The following is a 22,758-nucleotide window of genomic DNA, read 5'->3' as shown; positions in this document are numbered from 1 at the left end:
GGGCACTGCTCCATGTGGGATTAAGAGAGCATTGCTGCCAGTGTGATGAGGGGACAGAGCCATTCCAGGCTTGGCATCTGGAGAGCAATGGCCTGAGCTTGGAGCAGAAGAATATTCATGTCAGAATCTGCATTCTACTTTGCAAAATTAGTTAAGAGATTGTATTTCTGAGTTAATGAGAACATTTTATCGGTTATGCCAAATTTGGACAGTGCCTAAGAAAGCCATTCAGTACCTGTATGTGTTGCTAATAGTAGAACGGATTCTAATGTTTACACAGAAAAGCAACCTTCAGCCAAGCATCACAGAACCTTTCCTGGCAATGTAATCTTTATCAGGTGAGATAGAGAAGTTGATAGATTTAAAGTTTTACGTTCCAGCTCCCTTGTTATCCTAAGAGACAGTTCTAGCAAGAGCAGAACTATTGACGCTAGGAATTCTTGTACCTAACTGCCAATAAACTGGTGGATAGAATTTCAGGTCTATTTCAGAGACATGTGATCAAGTAAAAGCAGCAACAGCCATAGTAAATGCTTACATAGGGCAACAACCCTGTCACGTGGGTACTATTACTGTCCCATTTTATGGAAGACAAACTGAGGAATAAAGAGGTTAAATAATATACTGAAAAATCACACGCCCAGTAAGTGGCAGAGCTAGTCTGTGGACCCAAAGAGTCTTGGTCCGGAGAACGTGCTTTTAACTAGGACACTCTACTACCTCTCAATTTTAGCCACCATAACCAGTATCAAGTATACCCATGACTTTGTGGGATAAAGTTGTGGGACTAAGACCATAAACTTCAGGGATGGTTTTCTATTCTATCTCAGGATTTCCTTGGAAGGAAGACATTTGTCTAGATTGTATATTTATTAGAGGTGAGACTCTTATCTTGTCTCGTATGTATCCTCTGGGGTCTAATAATATCCTCTCATGATGCATCGGTGCTCAGTAGAATGAGTTGAAGTAAACCAAATAGTCCCTATATTGTTTTCCTTTTGACATAAAATTGTTTGTTGCTGAATGAGGAAGGAACGTGGGAAGGCGCAACTCTACCCCACACTCCCAAGAGCAAGTTGGCATTTACTTGTTAATCCTCTTATGGTCAAATACTTTCACCCAGTCCTGACTCAGATTTCAAGGCCTGGTTCTTTTCTCTCCCTCTCCTGTGTCTGCTGATCCCAGCCAAGGGAATCTCTTGGTACTGCTGTCAGCTAGCCAGCTGACAGACCTGGGTTGGAATCTTAGCAGCGGAACGTTCTAGCTGTGTGGCCTTGGGCACATCGTCCCATTCTGCCACTCTAAGCTCAGTCCCACTGCGTATGAAATGAGGATAATTATCTCACTTCAGGGAAAACACAGGGATAGGCATGACTGGGAGACTTAAACAAGACAACACATCTAAACACCTAGCATAGGGCTTGGCACAGGGTAGCTAGGTGCTGAAATGATAGAAACTGATGTTCTAGTTAGATTGTGACTTCCTTGCTTACTGGGATCATTTCTTACACTTCTTTGTCAAGATTCCATTTCCACTCTCTCCATCCCTCACGCTGCCCTCTCCTCACCCTCCTCAACTCCTTCACTCTGCCCCCATTTCCATCACTAAAATCAGTATTTGTTCATTTATCATTTATTGTGCTTAACCAATATTTGGGATCATTTTGATTCTGTCCCAGGAGATATTTGGCTATCGGACTCAAGGCTGCCGGAAAAGTCTCTGCCTTGCCGGATCCATCTTCTCGTTTGGAATCCTCCCCTTGGTGTTTTACTGGAGACCAGCGTGGCACGTATGGGCACATTGTGTCCCATGTTCCTTGCAAGAAGCAGACACTGTGTTGCTGAGGACAACAGTAAGTGTGTACCTGGTTATGTAGCTGGCGCCCCTCTTTTGTTTCTGAACAATGTGTTATGGGATGGCTGGGGGAGATGTGCACAAGACAGGAAGCAGGTGGAGGCTCCAGTCTTCGGTTCCTTAGGTTTCATCACTGCCTTGCATCTAGCAGGAATTCAGTAATTTGTGTATGGTCAATAGCAAAGACATGGAACAAACCTAAATGCCCATCAATGATAGACTGGATAAATAAAATGTGGTACATGTACACCATGGAATACTCTGCAGCCATAATAAAGAATGAAATCATGTCCTTTTCAGGACATGGATGGAGCTGAAGCCATTATCCTTAGCAAACTAATACAGGAAGAGAAAATCAAATACTGCATGTTGTCACCTATAAGGGGGAGCTAAATGATAATACATGGACACATAGAAGGGAACAACACATATTGGGGTCTGTCAGAAGATGGAGGCTGGGAGGAGGGAGAGGATCAGGAAAAACAATTAATGGGTACTAAGCTTAATACACGGGTAACAAAATAATCTGTACAACAAACCCCCATGAAGCAAGTTTACTCATATAACAAACCTGCAGATGTTCCCCTGATCTTAAAATATAAGTCAAATTAAAAATTCTAGATGGTGAGGTTTGATTAAGAAGAGCTATTTCACAAGATATTTCTTTTAAAGTTGTGAGTTTCATGAATGCGAGAGCAGGGAACAATCATGTTAATAGCTAAAAATAACAGGAAGTGTGAAATAGTCAAGTCAGGCTATAGGCTACTAAGTTCACACTGACACTTCCTCTCGATTCCTGATATAACCCACTCCTTGCACTGGAGTGACTCCTGAGGAAAAGAGGGAAAGGGGTGGGGAGCATCCCTCTGAGGAGGATGCTGTCTGTCCCAGCTGATTGAGGAAAGTATGTCGCATTCTGCAGATACACTAGGGTAAAAAGTGCAGCCATCTTGCCCTTGAGGTCATTGCCTCTCTCTGTTAATAAAAGCCTCTGGCTTTGGGTGAGTTTCCCTGTATTTCCTTCCATACCAATTCCTCGCAGCACTCGTAGCACTCAGACAATGTGTATCATCCCTGCGGGACTGCCAGCTTCTCAAAGGAAGTGACCATTTCTAACTTGTTAATTGCTGCACCCCCAGTTCCTGTATGTGGTAGCGATCCTGTTACTATGTGGTGGCTGACAGGCTGAAGTGGATGTTTCTATTAAAGAGAGTGAAAGGACAGTCTTCTAGAGGACTCTCTTCTAGTAGAATTTGACTGAGTGTTTGTAAGAATGCATCAGCCCATGGCCCTGAATGACAACCAAATTCTTGATAAATCAACCTCCGTTGGGAGTTTAGCTTCGTTTTATATATTACAATCTCTCTAGGTACATATTCTATTTAATGCTATAAGAGGGGAGGATAGCAATGAGCCTTATAACTGACCAAAAAGAAATCTAACAGAGATGAGGCTAAACTCCAATGAAACTGAGAACTGGAGGAAGTTGGTCTTTGTTGACTTGCTCCACTGGGGCCAGCCTCACCTTTCATTTCTGGATCTTGGTCCCTTCAAGAAATACTTGTTCTATGTTCTAGCTTAGCTGATATGTGAGCCATGATACAGGTGATAGCTGAGACATCTTCTCACAAGTTCAACTATAATTTTACTAGAGACTCTTGGAGAATAAGCTTTAAGACTTTAAGGAAGCAAGAGGTTATTGTGGAATAAGAACAAGTGATATTGATGATGTTGAGCTGGAGCTGTGCTTCGTTGATGCCTCGTGTCATCCTTCCTGAAGACTCACAGGATGTGCACAAAAGAAAAGTGCCTGGCACCCTACATAAGACTTCTTCATTTGATGGGTGAGGACGTGGGGCTAGGGAGGTGACGCAATCTCCCCTAGCTCACGTTTGAGTGAGGGGCCTCACCAGGACTGAGTCCCATGAGTCCTGGCTCCTAGTCGAGGGCTTTTCCATTGAACTGTACTTAGACCAGGGTTCACACACTTCAAATGGCATCACAGTAATCTAGAGAGGCTATCAGAACAGCTTGCTGGGTCCTAGTCCCAGAGATTCTAGTTCATTAGATTTGGATTGAGACCTAAGAATTTGCATTTTAACAGGTTCTCAAGTGATGCTAATGATTCTGGCAAGGGGCCATATTTAGAGAAAAACTGCTGTAACTAGTTTTCACTTCCATTTGTGAGCTCACTTGGTCACTTGGTCCTTGGGAGAGAAATAGAGACCTAGACATTTGATGTATGGCTCAGACAGTATATATTTATAATCTGAAAGAGAAGAGTCCAGATTGAGTAAAGTGCTATGAGTGGCCCTCGCATACATAGCCTGAGTGCCTTTCTAGGACAGGGGTAAAATTTGCTTTCTGGGGCTCAGAGCAGGGGCATGAGTATCTATGGAAGACTCCATCTTTGGGCCCTTTTGTAGATCAACCCCTCCACGTGAACTTAAGAATCTATCAGATTATTATTTTCTGGCATGAACATAATTTAACGTACTCTACAAGTGCATCTGTATGCCCTCAACTAGTTCTCAGAGGGTAACGCTTTTGCTACAGTAGAAACAGAACCGCGTTCTGCCTTTCAGGGTCCATCAGCAAGCTCTTCAGATCGAGATGGTCTGCTCAGCTGAGCTGTGCTCCCTGAGTTGCTGGCAGAGTTATGGCACAGACAAGAATAAGAGGAAATGGGCAAGGAAATGGAAAAGGAAGGGAGGAAAATAGGTAAGAGGAAAATGAAGAGAGAGAAAAGAGAAAAAAATCCACTAAGAGTGAATAAAAAAAGAGTGTCACTAAATGAGGAGATGATGTGTTTTGGGATTTGGAGTCAAACGTTTTGATTTCTTGTCCCAGTACTTTAGGTTTGTTACCTAACTTTTTAGGACCTCAATTTCACCACTTGCAAAGTGGGGCTAGTATGAGAATGAAGGGCTATTGTCTATGTAAAATTTCCAAACTGTGAAATGCATTATCAAACACCATTTTGATTGTGTGTGTGTATGTGTCATTGCTCAAGCCATTCCAAAGTATTCTATACAAAAGAGCTTGCTATGCACAAGGTGCACCCATGTCTAATGGTCTTGCTTATCTGGATGATGTGCCTTTTCCTAATTACCCACGAGCCTGGCATTCCCCTCTGGGACAACGGACATGAGGGAAGGTTTTCTGTGACTGGGAGTCTCCAGCTCTCATCCACACTCAGTCGGGTGAGCTCTCCTAGTTGCATGTAGCCAGCTTTGCAAGTGGACATATACTGGAAAGACTCAAAAAAGCTTTGGTGCCCCTGGGAGCTGCATTCCATCATCCTGCCTCTTTCTTTGCATCTTTGGCAGTCTATCAAGCCCCTGTCGAATTTCACTGCCCCTCCACAGCTAATCAGAGCAGTCTAAGCCAGCTTCAATCTTGCCTTTTTCATCTTGATTTCAACTTTAATTTTTAATTACCTGCTCTTGTGTGTCATTTTAAATGGATCTGCTATGCCAGAGACTCTCCAAATAAATGAGGTTCTAAATTAGTCTTTAGGTAATTAGACAAGAACTCAATTATTTCAAACATTCTTACTATCTGAGACTTAGATAAAAATAAGCTTTGGGCACCAATAGTTTAAAAGTTTGCTGCTAGGTTATTTGCATTAAAATGACATCTTAAAAAGATTTTATTTGAATTATATTACAACAGCTGGACTGTGACGATTGTCCATTAAGGAGGTCTGGATGACTCCTACCTGAAACTGTGTTGTATATCTGTTCTTCATGTTATTAAAAAATCAGTACTTGCTATTTATCATCAATCTCACGCTGGTAAGATTACAGATCATTATCACAGATACTGATTAGGCAGTCATTTCTTGACATTAAAAAAAAAAAAAAAAGACCGTGATGTACTGACTGAAAGTCTTAAGTACACAGTTTATTTTCAGTTCTTCTTCTCTTATTAAGGACTCCGAGAGATTTTTCCAGAAGAAAAGAGTAACTAGGTTTTTATTTTATAATTTTAAAAGCGGCATTCTGTTCATTATTCATCTACTTCTGATTTTTAACCGATATCATTAGCAAAGCCACGTTTCTATGCAAATGACATGATTTATATGCATTGTTTTGAATTCAGATGCTCCTGATGATTTTCAGAGCTTCCGTCTTTATTATAATTACAAACACATTTTTCCCCTCATGGTCATTGTAGGTTACATGTTGTCAAAGCCCCGTGATGTGCAGAGGAGAACTTTGTGATGATGAGCAATGCGGCCTGACTCAAGGCACTTCCGTTCGATGTTTTAATGGGGAGCATTTTCGCTTCAGTTTCAATTAAAGATGTCAGGGTTAGGAGCGTTAGTTCAAAGACTTAGAAACTCTGCAAATCAGCCACGCAAATGTCATCTTAAAGTCTGCCAGTGTACCAGTATTCTCGTCAGGCGGCAGCAGCTGTGTTCACGGGGTCCCTTACCTCCTCTCCTCCCCGCTCCTCCTCTGTAACTTGGTCTCTCACAGTCCATGTTTCCCACACCAGGACCACTTTCTACTGGAACAAGACACTGTTTTGTGCCTGCTTTTACCCATGAAGTTTCTTCTGATAATTCCTTCTCCCCTCCATTCCTGCATGCATTCATTCACTTATGTTTTCAGTGAGTTAGTATTTACTACGCACCAACCATGTACCAGACATTGGCACAGGCACTGGGAATACAACTATGAGCAAAACAGATGGAAATCCTTGTCCTTACAGAGTGATTTTCTAGTGAGGAGTCAACACACACACATGCTTTTCTTTCTCAAGTAAATGTAGAAAGTAAGTGTTATCTCTACTTATTAAATTCTCCTCATTCCTCAGCCACATATCACCTTCTCTGTTAAGTCTTTGTTGATTCATTCTTTGCCCCAGTTCAGAAGGGAGGGAGTTAATCGCCTGTCCTGCATTAGCTCTGTGTTTTCATCTGTGACCGCTGTAGTGCTTTTTACCTTGTATTAAAATACTATTCACTTTACAGTTTATAAAGCAGTATGTCATTGATTATATAATTCTCATAACAACTCTGGAAAATGGCCATTATCATCTCCATTTTACAGATGAGGATACAAAGAGACCAAGTGACTTTACAACCCAGTAAATATCAAAATCAGGCTTTCCTTTCTTATGTCTTTCTTTTTTTTATACATTTGAGGAGCACACATTGTATGCCAGCCAACAGTGCTGGCTCACGGGCAAGTGTGTGAGTGTGTGTGATTAATAAAACCAGGGTTCTTGACCTCATGGAGTTAATCAGATCACTACACAAATAAATGTAAAAATCCACCTCTTAAAAGTACTCCTTAGGAAAGGTTCATGGTTATGGCAGGATTATATAATAGAGATTTGTCCATGTCAAAGCAGTCAGGGAAGGCTTTCTGAGCACCAAAGGTTAAGAGTTAAAAGGTGATGGTGGCTGCTGGGGGCAGGCACATGGAGAGTGATGCAGGTAGAGGGAATATGGGGGCAAAGAACTTAAACCTAAGACTTTCTCTAAGTCCTGAGTCTTTTTTTTTCTCACTGTGCTGCATTCCTTTTTGTAGCTTTTGATCCTTTAAAATTATAAACTTTCTATTCCTGGAACTTCTCAGCTTTTTATTTTCCTGGACAGTCTAGATTATAAGCTTTTTGAAGACAGTGATTGTGGTATACATTTCATTCCCCATGGCAGCTGGCACATGGCCACAGCAGGGCTTAGTTATTTAATTTAATTTAATAAGTTGAATTAAGTTGAATCTATAATAAATAGTCTCACTGTTTCTACCAGAATTTTATCTCAAGGATACTAAAGTGGAATGTCACAGTTGAGAAAGAGAATATAGCATTATGTTTCTTTCAGGTACACATTCCCACTTCTGAATCCTGCTTTCCTACCCACTCCCCAACTCGGTCCCATTTCAACCTGGTCTTTCATTAGACATCTCACCACAAATCTCTGAGATTCTGTGAACTGGCCTCTGTGAAATGACTCAATGTTAAGATAAATCGTTTTGAGACTATTATCCTTTATAATACAGGGCCATTTATATTACAATTTAACAGTTTGCAAAGTATTTACATATAGTTGTCTCATTTGGTCCTTACCAGTAGAGATTATTTTTCTCACATTTTACAGATGGAGGCATAGAGAAATTAAACAAAATTCTCAGGGTCCCATAGCCGTAAGATGAGAGTTGAACTAGAGTTGGAACTAGAGATCTAATTACTCTCTGTCCAGTGACCAGATTCTACAGAGGCAGCATTGTGAAGTGGTTTAAGAATAAACTCTAGATTCTGAGTACCTGGATTTGATTCCCAGCACTGCTCTTGACCTTGGGCAGTGTATTTGTCTGCTAGGCTTCTATAGCAGAATACCACACACCGGGTTTTGCTGAAACAACAGAAATTTATTGTTTCATAGTTCTGGGAGCCGAAAGTCCAAGATCTAGGGCCAGCAGAGTTGGTTTCTGGTGAGGCCTCTCCTCCTGGCTTGCAGAAGGCTGTCTTCTCACTGTGTCTTCATGGAGTCTCTTCTCTGTGCTCTTGCACGCCTGGTGTCTCTTCATCTCATATGGACATTAGTCCTGTTGGATTAGTGTGTACCCTTATGGCCTCATTCAACATTAATTACCTTCTTAAAGGTTTTATCTCCAAATATGTTGGAGGTGAGGGGTTCAACATGAGAATTTTGAGGGGACACAACTCAATTCATAACAGGCAGTTTATTTAACCTCTTTTTGCTTCTATTTTTTTTCTGTTAACGGGGGCTAATGATAATACCTATCTCCTTGTGAGGACTCAGGGTGTGATATGTGTAAAGTTCTGAAATAAAGACTGCTTGCATGCAGGCATTCCATGGGCATTAGTCAACTTTTTACTACACACTATATCTCCAGAAGTTTCAGACAATGAACCAGCTAATCCACTGCTCCATTTCCCCTCAGAAAACAACTACAAAAATGAGCAAGCCCCAAATCCCGATCCCTCCAAAAAAATGTATGCTGAGTTTTCTAGATTTCCTTGTTCTGTACACAGACATAAACATAGCTTTTGCTTTGTTAATAACCTCATTGTGTTGTCCCTCCCTCCTCTTTTTTTTTTGGACAACATATACTGAGATAACAATTATTGTGAGAATTTCTCCAAAACTTAGAACTTTATGTATCTTATAACGAAATCCTATATTCTAGCCAGTGTCAACTTTTTTCCAACTAAAAAACATTGGGAATATGAGGTCGGGATGTTAAGAGCATCAATGAGTCTGGCCAAGAGAGGGAAAGAGAAAGAAAAAAAATGATAGATGTAAAAATAAAAGAATTTTACCAAAGTTATGGGTCTATAAAGGCAGTGCAGCATTTTAGAATAGCCTGAGAAATTTATTATTACATTATCCATAATCCTCTAGGTATTTCACCTGAGCTAGAATTCAGCCTTTTAGCATTGCAATGTATCCATTTCCAGGAGAAAATTACTCATTTTCTAATGTCTTATTGGAACTTTGAAACAGGTTATTTTTAAGGCAAGCTCAGAACTACATTTTTTTTGTGTAGTGAACTATACAAGAGAGGTCACAGCATTGGCCTGAACTTGAAGTGACCATTATATTGCTTTTAAATTTCAAGGGATGAGGTTCTTATTGTAAAAGGATAGAATGAGGTAAGCAAGATGTGTTAGTCTGTTTTCATGCTGCTAATCAAGACATACCCAAAACTGGGTAATTTATAAAGGAAAGAGGTTTAATTGACTCACAGTTCAGCATGGCTGGGGAGGCCTCAGGAAACTTACAATCATGGTGGAAGGGGAAGCAAACACGTCCTTCTTCACATGCCGGCAGCAAGGAGAAGTGCCAAGCAAAAGGGTGAAAGCCCCTTACAAAGCCATCAGATCTCGTGATAACTCACTCACTATCATGAGAACAGCATGAGTGTAACTGCCCCCATGATTAAATTACCCTCCACTGGGTCCCTCTCATGACATGAGGGGATTATGGGAACTACAATTCGAGAGGAGATTTGGATGGGGACACCGCCAAACCATATCACGAGACAGCTTGCTTCATTCAAATCTAAAAGTTAATCTGGCATTTCCAGGGTCAGAAAGTACAAAGCCACAGGAAATAAAAAATGTCCAGGTTTCTTCCTCTGTTTTTCAGTTCAGGTCAAAGACTGGTCAGTTGTATACATTTGACTTTTGAAATGCACTCTTGAATTTTTGTAAAATCTATTTTTTTAGAGTTCAAGGACTGATCCGGTTAATATTTTTGATAAAGAGGAGGTAAAGCCTTCTTTAGAGACCTGAGGTGTAAAAAGTCCAGATTTGCCAGGCAAGCACTTTGGATTACTTGCATTATAAACCAATTATTTAAAATGGTAGCTCCTCTGGTACATTTAAGTATTTTACAAATCATTACCTGCTTTGAAGAGAGCTGGGAAACAGACTAAAGTAGAAGAAGCCATTTACAGGTAAAGATGCTGCTTTTCCAAAAAGGAAAAATTGAGAGACTTTTAGAGTTTCCTCAAAGGGAGAATAAGTTCCTACTTACAGAAAGATCTCAGAAACAACATGCTATGAAAAATGAGGCACAGAGCCATACTATTTGTTGCCTTCCTGCTATGGGCCAAACTTTCGATCAGACACATTATGTATTATTTCATTTAATCCTTCAAACATCCATGAAATTTGGTATTATCTCCATTTTCTAAATAAAGAAAATCAGCCTTAGACAGTTGTAAGACAGTTTAGAGCTGGGATTTGAGTTCAGGCCTCAAGCCTGTGCTCTTTCCATATTGGACAACCCCAAAATGAAAACAGAGAAGTCAATGATTTTGCCTGAAGTGACCACTTCACATTGGTGTACTTTCTTTCCATTTCTTTGCTTTTTTTCCCTTAAAAAGCTGGGTGATTTGACAGAGTCCTCAACAGGGTAGTATACAAGAGAGAAGTCAGGGTCACTCCCCTACTCTAAGCAAAAGGGTCATCTAGCTGCCTTATCTTTTATTTTTTCTATAGAATTCTACTTTGTATCATACAGAATTATGAGTTATTGGGATTGGCAGTAAATGGGGATGATAGGAAATGAGCTTAAAGGCAAATATATCCAAGTACCTTTGATTTGGTAATATTATGAGCTATAAGAAGAGATAGGTATATAGATGAATGTCAGTTTTTAATACACACCTAGACTAAGGCATACAGTTGGTGCACTGGATTAATATGGCCTTTGAGAACCTGGACACTTTGCTTTTCCCTCTTTAGGCATTACAGTCTGGAGGTCTGTCTGCTGTCACACAGGGCCAGAGAGTGACAGCTTGATTTCAGGAATTAGATTCTATGCTGTCAGGAGAGCAGTGATTGTGAGAAACTGGATACTATTTGTCACTTGGTACAGAATTCAAGGTGATTTTTACACGCAAGCCATAGACACCATGGGACAACTTGTTGAAATAAAGAGGAAGGGACCAAGATTTGGAATAGGAAGATCTGGACTCAGGTCTCAGTTTTATTCCTACTACCAGTTTCAAACTGGCTTGAGCAATTCTTAGCCTTGCTGATGCTCGGTTTTCTCATCTGCAAAATGGAGATAATTATAATACCAACACTGGAGAACTGTAAGGCTAAAATAAGATAACATAACAAAATTTCTACAAACTGCTATGTAATCATATGAAAATTAGTTGTTAATATTATTTTAATCCACTGAAGATGATTAATAGTTGCTGTCTTCCTAATTGTCCTTACTTGGTGGCCAGAGGTCTCTGGTCTTGATGGCTCTTTTATAATTTGTGTTCCTATTTACCTACAAATTATACATTTTCTTACCAAATTTTTCATTGAAACTATGTTCTTTAGAAGTTCCAGTTCAGGCTCGACATAAAAATGGCAGTCCAATCAAATTATATTTTTTAGCAAAATGCAGAATAAAGTGGAAGGTTAGAGGGGACTCTGGAGGAGGCAAGCAAGAGTGGGGGTGTGACCGTTAAGTCCCTGCTCTGTTACCAAGTATGTCTTTCTTTCCTTGCCAACTAAATGGGAGAATAAGTAACTGTAACAATTCCATAGGGTTTTTGACATTAAATGAAATAATACATATGTGGCATTATGTGCTTAGAACATAGTAAGTGTGAAATAAATATTAACTATTATTAGAAATGGAAAGTTCTTACTTAAAAACTGCTTTGATGACATCAAAAGCAAAGCTATATAATGCTGAACTATGTCAAGGTTTGTTCAAGAGTGTTGATTGCCTACTCTACCATACCTAGACCATGTCTATCAGATCAGTGGCTTAGTCATTGAAAATTTAGCTCCCTTCCACCATTCTTAGGCTCATCATTCTTAACTCCATACAATTTGATTTGAATTGATTTAGTCACCTTTTTTTTAAATCCAGTGTAACAGCCAATTACACTGGCTTTTAAAATTGATTAATTAATTAATATTCCAATTTCTATTAAGGTTATTTTCCCCTCTTGTTGGCTTCCTTCCCTTCTTCATCTCTCTTTCTCTCTGTCTCTCTCTCACACACACACACACACACACACACACACACATGCACACAGAACCTGTGCTAAGCCTGGCTGAAGTGCAGACATGCATCATACACAGTTCCTACCCACAGTCCAAGAGAAGTGACAAGGTGGATAGACAAAGGGTAAAATGTGGTAGGAATCTTGAGTATCCTGATGATTTAGAGGAGAGATCACCCAGAGTAATTAGGCAGGTTCTCAGGACATGAACTCTGAGCTGGACATGAACTGCGAGCTGGACATGAACTCTGAGCTGGACCCTGAAGGATGCTAGAATCCAGCCATGTAAAGACTTAAGGAGAAGAGAGAAGAATGTGTACTACAGGCTAAGGAAGCAACAGGAGCAAAGGCATACAGATGGTCTTCTCTTAGGAGGACGAGTATAAGAGATTAGCTATAATGATTGTATCTTCCCCTCTCTGCCTTTTGCATAGTCAGCTAGGGCACTCTTCATAGCAAAAATGGGTGTGGTGGTGGAGACAATTCCCAGCTCTGACCTACATTTCCCAAGCATCAAATTGTTCCCACGTTTGACTTTTTCTGTTATACTTTTTGAATCCTGAGGTTTGTCAGTCATCTGAGTGGGTTTTATGTTTAGTATTTACCCATTCAGATAATAACCGCTGTCAAATCGGTCTCTAAGGGACCATTGTGGTATCTGTTTCTCAATCCTGTGCTTCTCTCTGTAATTTTACTCTGTGATGAAGTAATCAGAGAACTGCAAAGGGAAGCAATTCTAATTAGGGTCATGCAATAAGGTGCCTTCTTCAACCCCACCTGTGCTAACATCTTGGCAATTACTTTGGGCAGGTTCGGTCCATGGATTCAGTCTTTTTCTTCCATTCTTCAGACTGACTGAGCAGGTCTCGGTGCTCCATAAGAATGGGAGATAAAGAACAATACAACATGGTCCCTACATTCCAGGTAGTCTAGAAGAACTAAAAAAAAGTGACTAAGAGCACAAGAGAGGGACACTTAACATTTTTTTGGAGTTAACGAAGTGACAGGTTTTTTTTGTTTTGTTTTGTTTTTTCCCCCTGGTGGAAGGGTGCTAATGAGGCTGTTCTGTACGAGGTGGAATTTGAGTTAAGCCTTGAAAGATGGGGATGGTCATCAGGTCATAGGCTGAGAGGTGATGCAGTGAACTAGTTCTTACCTGCGAATGAGCCTCCTGACTCTCAAGCTTTGTTATGTGTCAGTGCCTCATCTTCATATCCAGATTCCTTAGTCAATGATGACAGGTCTTTTTCCCTCAAGGTTCTAGATCCATCATCTTTCAGAGACAAGCCATTCTGTCTAGAGTGTTCACTAATGCCAAACACTTACAGAATTATATTAAAATGATGTTTTTCAGGTTGAATTTTAGCCTGCTGACCTCTCTTAACTTCATGGGGGTTTTGATGTCTATCTCCTCAGGATGAATTCCAAATTTACTCTTGGAAAAAGGTAATATGGATCTACCTGTCAGCATTAAACAGCGCATTTGGTCTCACTCCTGACCACCCTCTCATTACAGATGAGGACTATATCATAAATAGAGCCATAAGAAAGCCAGACCTAAAGGTAAGTAAACTTATGGCTGCTGCTGTCAGAGAGATTTAATCTTTTTTCCCCTCAAGTATAAAGTTAAATGTATCTCCTCCACGGTGCCAATCCTCATTTGATAGCGTATATTTAAAACGTGAACTTTGGAGCCAGACAGTCCAAATCTCAGCTTCCTCCTTCTAAATAGTGCAACCATTGATCTTAACCCTGCTGAGCCTGTTTTGTCATCTACAAAATGATGATAATAATGTCTATTTCTAATATATATATATTTTTAAAGAAAATATATGCTTTTATTTTTCCGTGATTACAAATACAACTGAATATCAAATGCACAAAGTAAGAATTATACGGGGAAAAAAATCAGATACGTTCATATATGTATCACCTTTTCAAGGCTATTTCCATCCAGAATAACCTTGGTTTGCCAGGGCCAATAGAAAGAAGTCACAAAATCGCCTTTAGTCAAATTTGTGTGTTTGCTTTCTTCTATAATTCCAATACCTCCACCATCAATGACTTGAGATAGCTGCCAAGGTGTTATATAATCAGTGCCAGTGTCTTCATTCATTCTACAACGAAGGCTGTGACTTCACACTTGGAAGGTTGCACAGCGGCCAGGCAGGGGTCTTGAAATGGAAAGTTGTGATCGGTGTACTATCTTCACTTACCAGCTATGGCATAGGCAGTTTGGTTAGTTACTGCCTCTCTGGTCTTGAGTTTCTTATTTATAAAATAAAAGTAATACCCCTTCTTTGCCTTTCTCAGGGCTGTTATGAACATACAATGAGACGATGGATATTAAGGTCATTTGTGAACTTCAATGAGCTATGTTAGTAACAGAACTTTCATTAAAGTCAGAGGAGCTGTCATGGGCTCAGCCTTGATGACAATAACAACATTACCAAGAGGGTAACCATTTAGGGGCATTTAAAGGAGGTGTCCCCAACCCCCAGGCCACTGATTGGTGCCCTGTCCATGGCCTGTCAGGTCAGCAGCAGCATGAGATTCTCATAGGAGTGAAATCCTTAATATTGTGAACTGTGCATGTGAGGGATCTAGGTTACAGTGCTCCTTATGAGAATCTAACAATTGCCTGATGATCTGAAACCATCACCACATCCCCAGCATTCGTGAAAAAATTGTCTTCCACAAAACTGGTCCCTGGTGCCAAAAAGGTTGGAGATCACTGGTTTTAAGGAAGTCTGAAGACTACAGCAAAGAACTATGTCAGGTTTGGAAACAGGCTAAGAGGAGATGCTAAGGACCATCTTGCAGGATTGCAGGCAAAGCTAACACCCAGTGCTTAACCTGTTAAACAGGATGCTCTAATAACATGTTCTAACCAGAAATTACAAGCAGAAAGCCCGGGGACAGGAAATCTTCCTGATTCCTGAGCAGAAAGATGAAATTCACCCCACAGCAGATATTTGGTTTCCGAATTGCTGTTTCCTGGTCTGAATTTCCAGGAAATGGGCAAATAAACCTCATCTGTCACAAATATTGTACTTAACATCCTCTTACCAGCTTCCAGAGACTCTGAGAGTGATGGGGGAAGCAGATAAACTCCTGGCAGAGATGTTTTCTCCTGGGGGAAATCTCAAATATGCCCTAAAGGTCTAGGATGGAGCCATTCTTCCCACTCTGTGAGGAATGGCTTAAGACATTGTCAGAAGATAATGGAATTTTCTATTTTCTGGCCTGAGGTAAAACTTATCAGTAACCTCTTTATTTCTCATTATTGCTGCCTTCATCTACAGATGTTTCATGTCTATGATGTTTTATACATTTTTCAACCTCAGTGTGTGGTTTCTGACTCTTGATAAGAGGTTCTCGAACTGATCAGGGGCCTCACATTGGAACCACAATTTGTTCTTTAAAATATTTCTAACACAGATTTTTGCATTTATGTAATTAATAAGTAGATAGCCATCACTTTATACAGCTTGAATCCTGAAGTCAATGGATTTTTCAGATTTTCCTTTGGGACTAGCTTGAATATGATATCCTTTGAGAGATTGAACTCTGGAGCCAGCTGGGCTGGAGTTCAAATTCCTGGCAAGTTACTTAAGCAAAATGAACTTCAGGTGCAAAGTGAAGAGGAAAATAATATCTACCCTACCACAGGATGATGGAAAAGACTAAACATAACGTGTGAAAAGTCTTAACATGCCCAAAAAATAGTAGCTGTGATTACAATCCTGCTGTATTTGCAAAATTGCAAAGAATACTGAAGAGAAAAGTAAATTGTGAGGCAAGATGCTTGAGATTCCAACATGTGTCATGATGGCTAACACACCCTAGAGCCTGTCATTTACAAATATTTCCTTTGCAGATTGTGAAATCTGCAAATTAGAGAGAGATTGTGTGTCATTCCTACTGGCAATTCATTCTAAATTGGCAATAAGATATACTTTTTAAATGCATTATGTTGCAATCAACCTTGCTGAAATAAATCCATTCTGTAAAATAAAAAAAAACAGCATTTTACATGCTATTTGGTAACTTTGAATGTCTCCGTGTGTGTGTATGCACGCGTGCACATGTGTACCTGCACATACACCTATTGCATAGAGTTAACATTCATTTTTGGTAACCTAGACCTTGGAGCTAAGGGATTTAAACTGCATTTCTAGTTGATATGGTTTTACAAAGCTTTCATTCATTTATTTAATAAAAAATGTATTGAGCACTTATTTTGTGCCAGCTATATGGTCTTTCCGGTTTTAAAATGTATCTAGTGGTTATAATGACTGTAATATTCTTGCGCATAGAATATCTAGAGAGAAGCTGAGGTAGAATAGAGACATAATTTGTCCAACTGCCTAAATTTATTCATGGGGAAACTGAAGCGCAGAAAAATTTAGTTGAAGTTCTCAAATAGGACTTTAGCAGAGTAGCTACAAAAGGAAGCTCTAGACACTGTTCCTCAACTTTGGTTGCACATTAAAATTACCTGAGGACAATTAAAAATATTTATGCCCAGAATGCATTGCAGACAAATTAAATCAGAAACCTTGAGGGTGGGGCCAGACAGCAGTCTTTTTCAAAGCTCCCCAGATGATTCCAACGAGCAGCCTGAGAGTATAATAACCATTGCTCTGTGACGATATGGGAGTCTCACTGTTTCTCTTTGTGTTTAGTTAGGTCATCACTTCACGGAAATTCACATTCGCATATGAACTTGCTTAAAGAATTAGAAGCAAGAACACACAGTTGTCATAAGCGTCAACCCTTCCCTTTTCTCCCACTGCCAACAGTCCCAGACCCTCACCTCCTTTTTTTTTTTGTAATAACCCCCTCTTTGTTCTTTAGTATTTGCTGTCAGCCTAATCTTTTTCAGTATTTTAGTATCTTTTTCTTTTTTTTTTTTTTTAACTGGTCTAATCTGGCTACCAGGATTTTTTAAATTTTGTTTTTAATTGACACATAATAATTGTACATATTTATGGGGTACAGTGTGATATTTTGATACATGTATACATTATATATAAATCAAATTAGGATATTTGCATATCTATCACCTCATAGGTTTATCACTTCTTTGTGGTGATAATATTCAAAATCCTCTCTTCTAGCTATTTTGGAATATACAATACAATATTGTTAAACATAGTCACCCTGCTCTACAAAAGAACAACATAATTTATTCCTTCTATCTAACTATAACTTTGTACTGTTGACCAACCTTCCTCTATCCCATTGTCTATGCTATTCCCCCCAGCCTCTGATAGCCAATATTCTACTCTCTACTTCTATGACATCAGCTTTTTCAGATTTCACAAATGAGTAAGATCCTGCAGTATTTGCCTTATTGTGTCTGTTTATTTCATTTCACATCTCTTCAAAGTTCATCCACGTTGTCAAAATTGACAGAATTTCCTTCTTTTTAGGGCCAAATAACATTCCACAAAGAAAATGTACATGTACGTTTTCTTTATCCATTCATCCATTGATAGACCCTTAGGTTAATTCCATAACTTGGCTATTGTGAATAGTACTGCAATAAACACGAGAGTGCAGATATTTCTTTGACATACTGATTTCTTTTTCTTTAGATATATACCTATTATTAGAATTGTGGGATCATATGATAGCTTATTTTTAATTTTATGAGGAACCTGTATACTGTTTTTCATAATGGCTGTGCTAATATTTATTCCCACCAACAGTGTACAAGAGTTTCATCTCTTTATATCCTCGCTAGCATTTGTCATTGTTTTGTCTTTTTGATAATAGCATTCTAACTGGAGTGAGGTGATAGCTCATTGTGGTTTTGACATGCATTTCCCTGATGATTAGTGATGCTGAGCATGTTTTCATTTATCTGGGAGCCATTTGTATGTCTTCTTTTGAAAAATGTCTGTTTAGGTCTTTTGCCCATTTTCTATCAAATAGTTGTTTTGTTGCTATTGAGTTTTTTGAGTTCTTTATGTATTCTGGATATTAACCCCTTGTCAGATGCACAGTTCGCAAATATTTTCTTCCATTCTGTAGGTTGTCTTTTCACTTGGTTAGTTATTTCCTTTGCTGTGTAGAAACTTTTAGCTTGATGTAATTTCATTTGTCTATTTTTGTTTTGGGGTAGCTTGCACTTTTGGGGTCTTATCCAAAAAAATCCTTGCCCAGACCAATGTCATGAAACGTTTCCCCTGTATTTTCTTTTAGTAGTTTTATCATTTCCCATCTTACATTTAAGTCTCAAGTTGAGTTTTGTGTATAGTAAGATACAGGGGTCTAGCTTCATTCTTCTGCATGTGGATTGCCAGGTTTCTCAGTTTTATTTATTTAGGTTTCTCAGTTTTATTTATTTATTTATTTATTTATTTATTTATTTATTTTGAGACAGAGTCTTGCCCTGTCTCCCAGGCTGGGGTGCAGTGGCACGATCTCGGCTCACTGCAACCTCGGCCTCCCAGGTCCAAGCAATTCTCCTGCCTCAGCCTCCTGAGCAGCTGGGATTACAGGCACCCACCACCATGCCCAGCTAACTTTTGTACTTTTAGTAGAGACAGGGTTTTGCTGTGTTGGCCAGGCTGTTCTCAAACTCCTGACCTCAAGTGATCCATCTGTCTCAGTGTCCCAAAGTGCTGGGATTACAGGCATGAGCCACTATGCCTGGCCTATCTTAGCGTTGTTTATTAAGGAGACTATCCTTTATACGTTGTGTGTTCTTGGCACCTTTGTTGAAAACTAGTTGGCTGCAAGTGTGTGAATTCGTTTCTGTTTTCTCTATGCGGTTCCATTGGTCTATATGTCTATTTCTCTGCCAGCACCATGCTGTTTTAGTTACTATCACTTTGTAGTGAAATTTGAAGTCAGATAGTATGATGCCTTTAGCTTTGCTCTTTTTGCTCTGTTTGCTTTGGGTATCCAGGGTCTTTTGTGGTTTCATACAAATTTTAGGATTGTTTTTTCTATTCCTGTGAAGAATATCACTGGTATTTTGATAGAAATTGAATTGAATCTGTACATTGCTTTTGATAGTATGGGCATCGTTAACAAGATTAGTTCTTTCAATCCATGAGAATGGAATATCTTTTCAACTATTTTTGTCTTCTTCAATTTCTTGCAATAATGTTTTGTAGATTTCAGTGTAGAGATTTTTCAAGACCTTGGTTAAATTTATTCCTACGTATTTTATTATTTTTTTGTAGCCATTGCCAATGGGATAGCTTCTTGATTTCTTTTTCAGATAGTTTGCTATTAGTGTATAGAAATGCTGCTGATTTTTATACATTGATTTTGTATTCTGTAACTCTACTGAATTTATTAGTTTTTTTAGTGGAGTCTTTAGGATGTTCTATATATGATATCATGTAATCTGTAAAAAGGGGCAATTTAAGTTTTTTTCCAATTTTGATGCCTTTTACTTCTTTCTCTTGCCTAATTGCTCTGACTAGGACTTCCTGTAGTATGTTGAATAAAAGTGATGAAAACAGGCATTCTTGTCTTGTTCTAGATCTTAGAGGAAAAACTTTCAATATTTTCCAGTTTTGTATAATATTAGCTGTTGATTTGCATGGCTTTTATTGTGTTGAGATGCATTCCTTCTATATCTATTTTGTTGAGTTTTTAACATGAAAGGATGTTGAATTTTGTCAAATGCTTTTCTGTATTTGTTCAAATGATCATATGGTGTTTGTGTTTCGTTCTGTTAATGTGATATTTTATGTTTATTCATTTGTATATGTTGAATCATCCTTGTATCCTGGGATGAATTCCACTTGATCATGGTGAATGATCTTTTTTTTTTTTTTTTTTTTTTTTGAGACGGAGTCTCGCTCTGTCGCCCAGGCTGGAGTGCAGTGGCGCAATCTTGGCTCACTGCAAGCTCCGCCTCCCGGGTTCATGCCATTCTCCTGCCTCAGCCTCTCCGAGTAGCTGGGACTACAGGCGCCCGCCACCACGCCCGGCTAATTTTCTGTATTTTTAGTAGAGACAGGGTTTCACCGTGGTCTCGATCTCCTGACCTCGTGATCCGCCCGCCTCGGCCTCCCAAAGTGCTGGGATTACAAGCGTGAGCGACCGCGCCCAGCCGAATGATCTTTTTAATGTGCTGTTAACTTTAATTTTGTTGACAATTTTTGCTTCTAGGTTTGTCGGGAATATTGACATATGATTTTCTTTTTTGTTGTGCCCTTGTCTAGTTTTGTTATCAGGGTGATGCACAGATGAATTTGGAAATATTTTCCTCTCTTCAATTTTCTGGAATAGTTTGAGTAGAATTGGTATTCTTCTTTAAATGTTTAGTAGAATTCAGCAGTGAAGCCATCAGGTACTGAGCTTTTCTTTGATGCAAGACTTTTTATCACTGATTCAATCTCATTGCTAATTCATCTGTTCACCTTTTGTATTTCTGCATGATTCAATCTTGGTAGCTTACATGTGTCCAGGAATTTTTCCATTTCTTCTAGACTTATCAAACTTGTTGGCATATAATTGTTTATGATAATCTCCTAGGGTCTTTTTTTATTCCTTTGTTATCATTTGTAATGTCTCTTTTTTCATTTCTGACTTTGAGTCTTCCCTTTTTTTCTTTAGTCTGACTAAATGTTTGTTAATTTCGTTTATCTTTTAAAAAATCCAGCTCTTTGGGTTTTTTGACCTTCTGTTGTCTCGTTTTATTTACCTGTGTTCTGATCTTTATTATTTCCTTCTTTCTGTTAATTTTGGATTTAGTTTGTTCTCATTTTTCCTGAGGTGCAATGTTAGATTGTGTATTTGAGATCATTCTTTTTTGTATATAGGTGTTTATTGCTATACACTTTCCTCTTAGAACTGCTTTTTCTGTATCCCATAGGTTTTTGGTAAGCTGTGTTTTCATTTTCACTTGTCTCAAGAAATTTTGAATGTCTCTTTTAATTTATTTGTTGACCAGTTGGTTGTTCAGGAGCATGTTGTTTAATTTGTATGTATTTGCAAAGTTTCTGAAGTTTTTCTTGCTTTCTTAGTGATTTCTACTTTTATACTATTACAGTCAGAAAAAAAATACTTGATATGATTTTAAAATTTGTTGAGACTTGTTTGTGACCTAATGTATAATCTATTCTGGAGACTGTTCCATGAGCAATTGAGAAGAATGTATATTCTGCAGCTGTTGAATGGAATGTTCTGTAAGTGTCTATTAGGTCCATTTGGTCTAGAGTGTAGTTTAGATTTGATATTTCTTTGTTAATTTTCTGTCTGGATGATCTGTTCTTTGCTATGAGTGAGGTGTTGAAATCTTCTACTATCATTGTATTTCAGTCAGTTTCTCCCTTTGGTTTTATTACTATTTGCTTTATATATTTAGGTGCTCCAATGTCGGGTGCATACGTATGAGTGTTAATCTCTTACTGAGTTGACTCCTTTGTCATTATGCAATGATCTTTTTTGTCTCTTTTTATAGTTTTAATTTAAAGTGTATCTTATCTGATATAGGTGTGAGTATTTTTACTCTTTTCTTGTTTCCATTTTCATGGAATGTCTTCTTCCATTCTTTCATTTTCAGTCTATGTATGTTATTACTAGTTAAATGATTCTTCAGAGGTAGCATATAGTTGGATCTTTTTATGTTAGAAAGGAAAATGATTGGGCACTGCTTTTCATTAAAAAGAAAACCTTACCAAGGACTTCTGTGACCTCATTATCTGCCTAAGTAATTTCTTCTTAACTCCTGTATCAATACTTTGGTTTCAGTTTATCTTTCTAGCTTCATTCTTCATTCTACAAACAGGCATGCTCATTTGCCTTCTTCCCCCAAACTAACTTGTGAACAATCTCTTTAAAATACTTTCTGTTTTCTCATCTGAGTATAATCTTCCAATCCTTCAACACTGTAACTCATACATCATCTCCATCATGATGCCTTCCATCATCTTCTGTCTCTTTATGTCTACAGCATTTCAAGACCGTATTTTTTATGTTATTATGTTTTTATTTTTTTGACATGTACATATTGGACTGTATGCCTTTTTTTGGAATTTTTTCCTTCTTAGTTTATAAAGTAGTATAATGCAGAGACTAAGTTTTATTCATATATATTTTTCTATATAGTAGGTCCATGATACAGGTTGATTGAATGATGACTTCTAATAAAGAATACCGGCTGGGCACGGTGGCTCACGCTTGTAATCCCAGCACTTTGGGAGGCCGAGGCGGGCGGATCACGAGGTCAGGAGATCGAGACCATGGTGAAACCCCATCTCTACTAAAAATACAAAAAATTAGCCGGGCGTGGTGGCGGGCGCCTGTAGTCCCAGCTACTCGGAGAGGCTGAGGCAGGAGAATGGCATGAACCCGGGAGGCGGAGCTTGCAGTGAGCCGAGATTGCGCCACTGCACTCCAGCCTGGGCGACAGAGTGAGACTCC

The 22,758-nt window shown here is 38.9% G+C and overlaps 1 protein-coding gene across 5 annotated transcripts in view; it reads left to right on the top strand.

The window, feature by feature from the left end:
* Positions 1–22,758, top strand: part of ATP13A4 (ATPase 13A4) — a 211,954-nt gene that overhangs the window by 95,372 nt on the left and 93,824 nt on the right. For 3 of the 5 annotated variants that reach the window (XM_063621983.1, XM_063621982.1, XM_063621986.1), the window contains exons 6-7: positions 1,680–1,853; positions 13,877–13,923. In XM_063621983.1, coding sequence (XP_063478053.1) covers positions 1,680–1,853; positions 13,877–13,923 — 221 coding nt within the window. Of the gene's footprint in view, positions 1–1,679; positions 1,854–13,776; positions 13,924–22,758 lie in introns of all 5 variants that reach the window. The other 2 variants (XM_063621985.1, XM_063621984.1) reach the window with 1 other exon arrangement.

Source organism: Symphalangus syndactylus, chromosome 17 (genome assembly GCF_028878055.3).
Source record: "Symphalangus syndactylus isolate Jambi chromosome 17, NHGRI_mSymSyn1-v2.1_pri, whole genome shotgun sequence".
Lineage (NCBI taxonomy): Eukaryota > Metazoa > Chordata > Mammalia > Primates > Hylobatidae > Symphalangus > Symphalangus syndactylus.
Note: the sequence above shows the minus strand (reverse complement) of the source record. Positions and strands in the feature narration are given on the sequence as shown.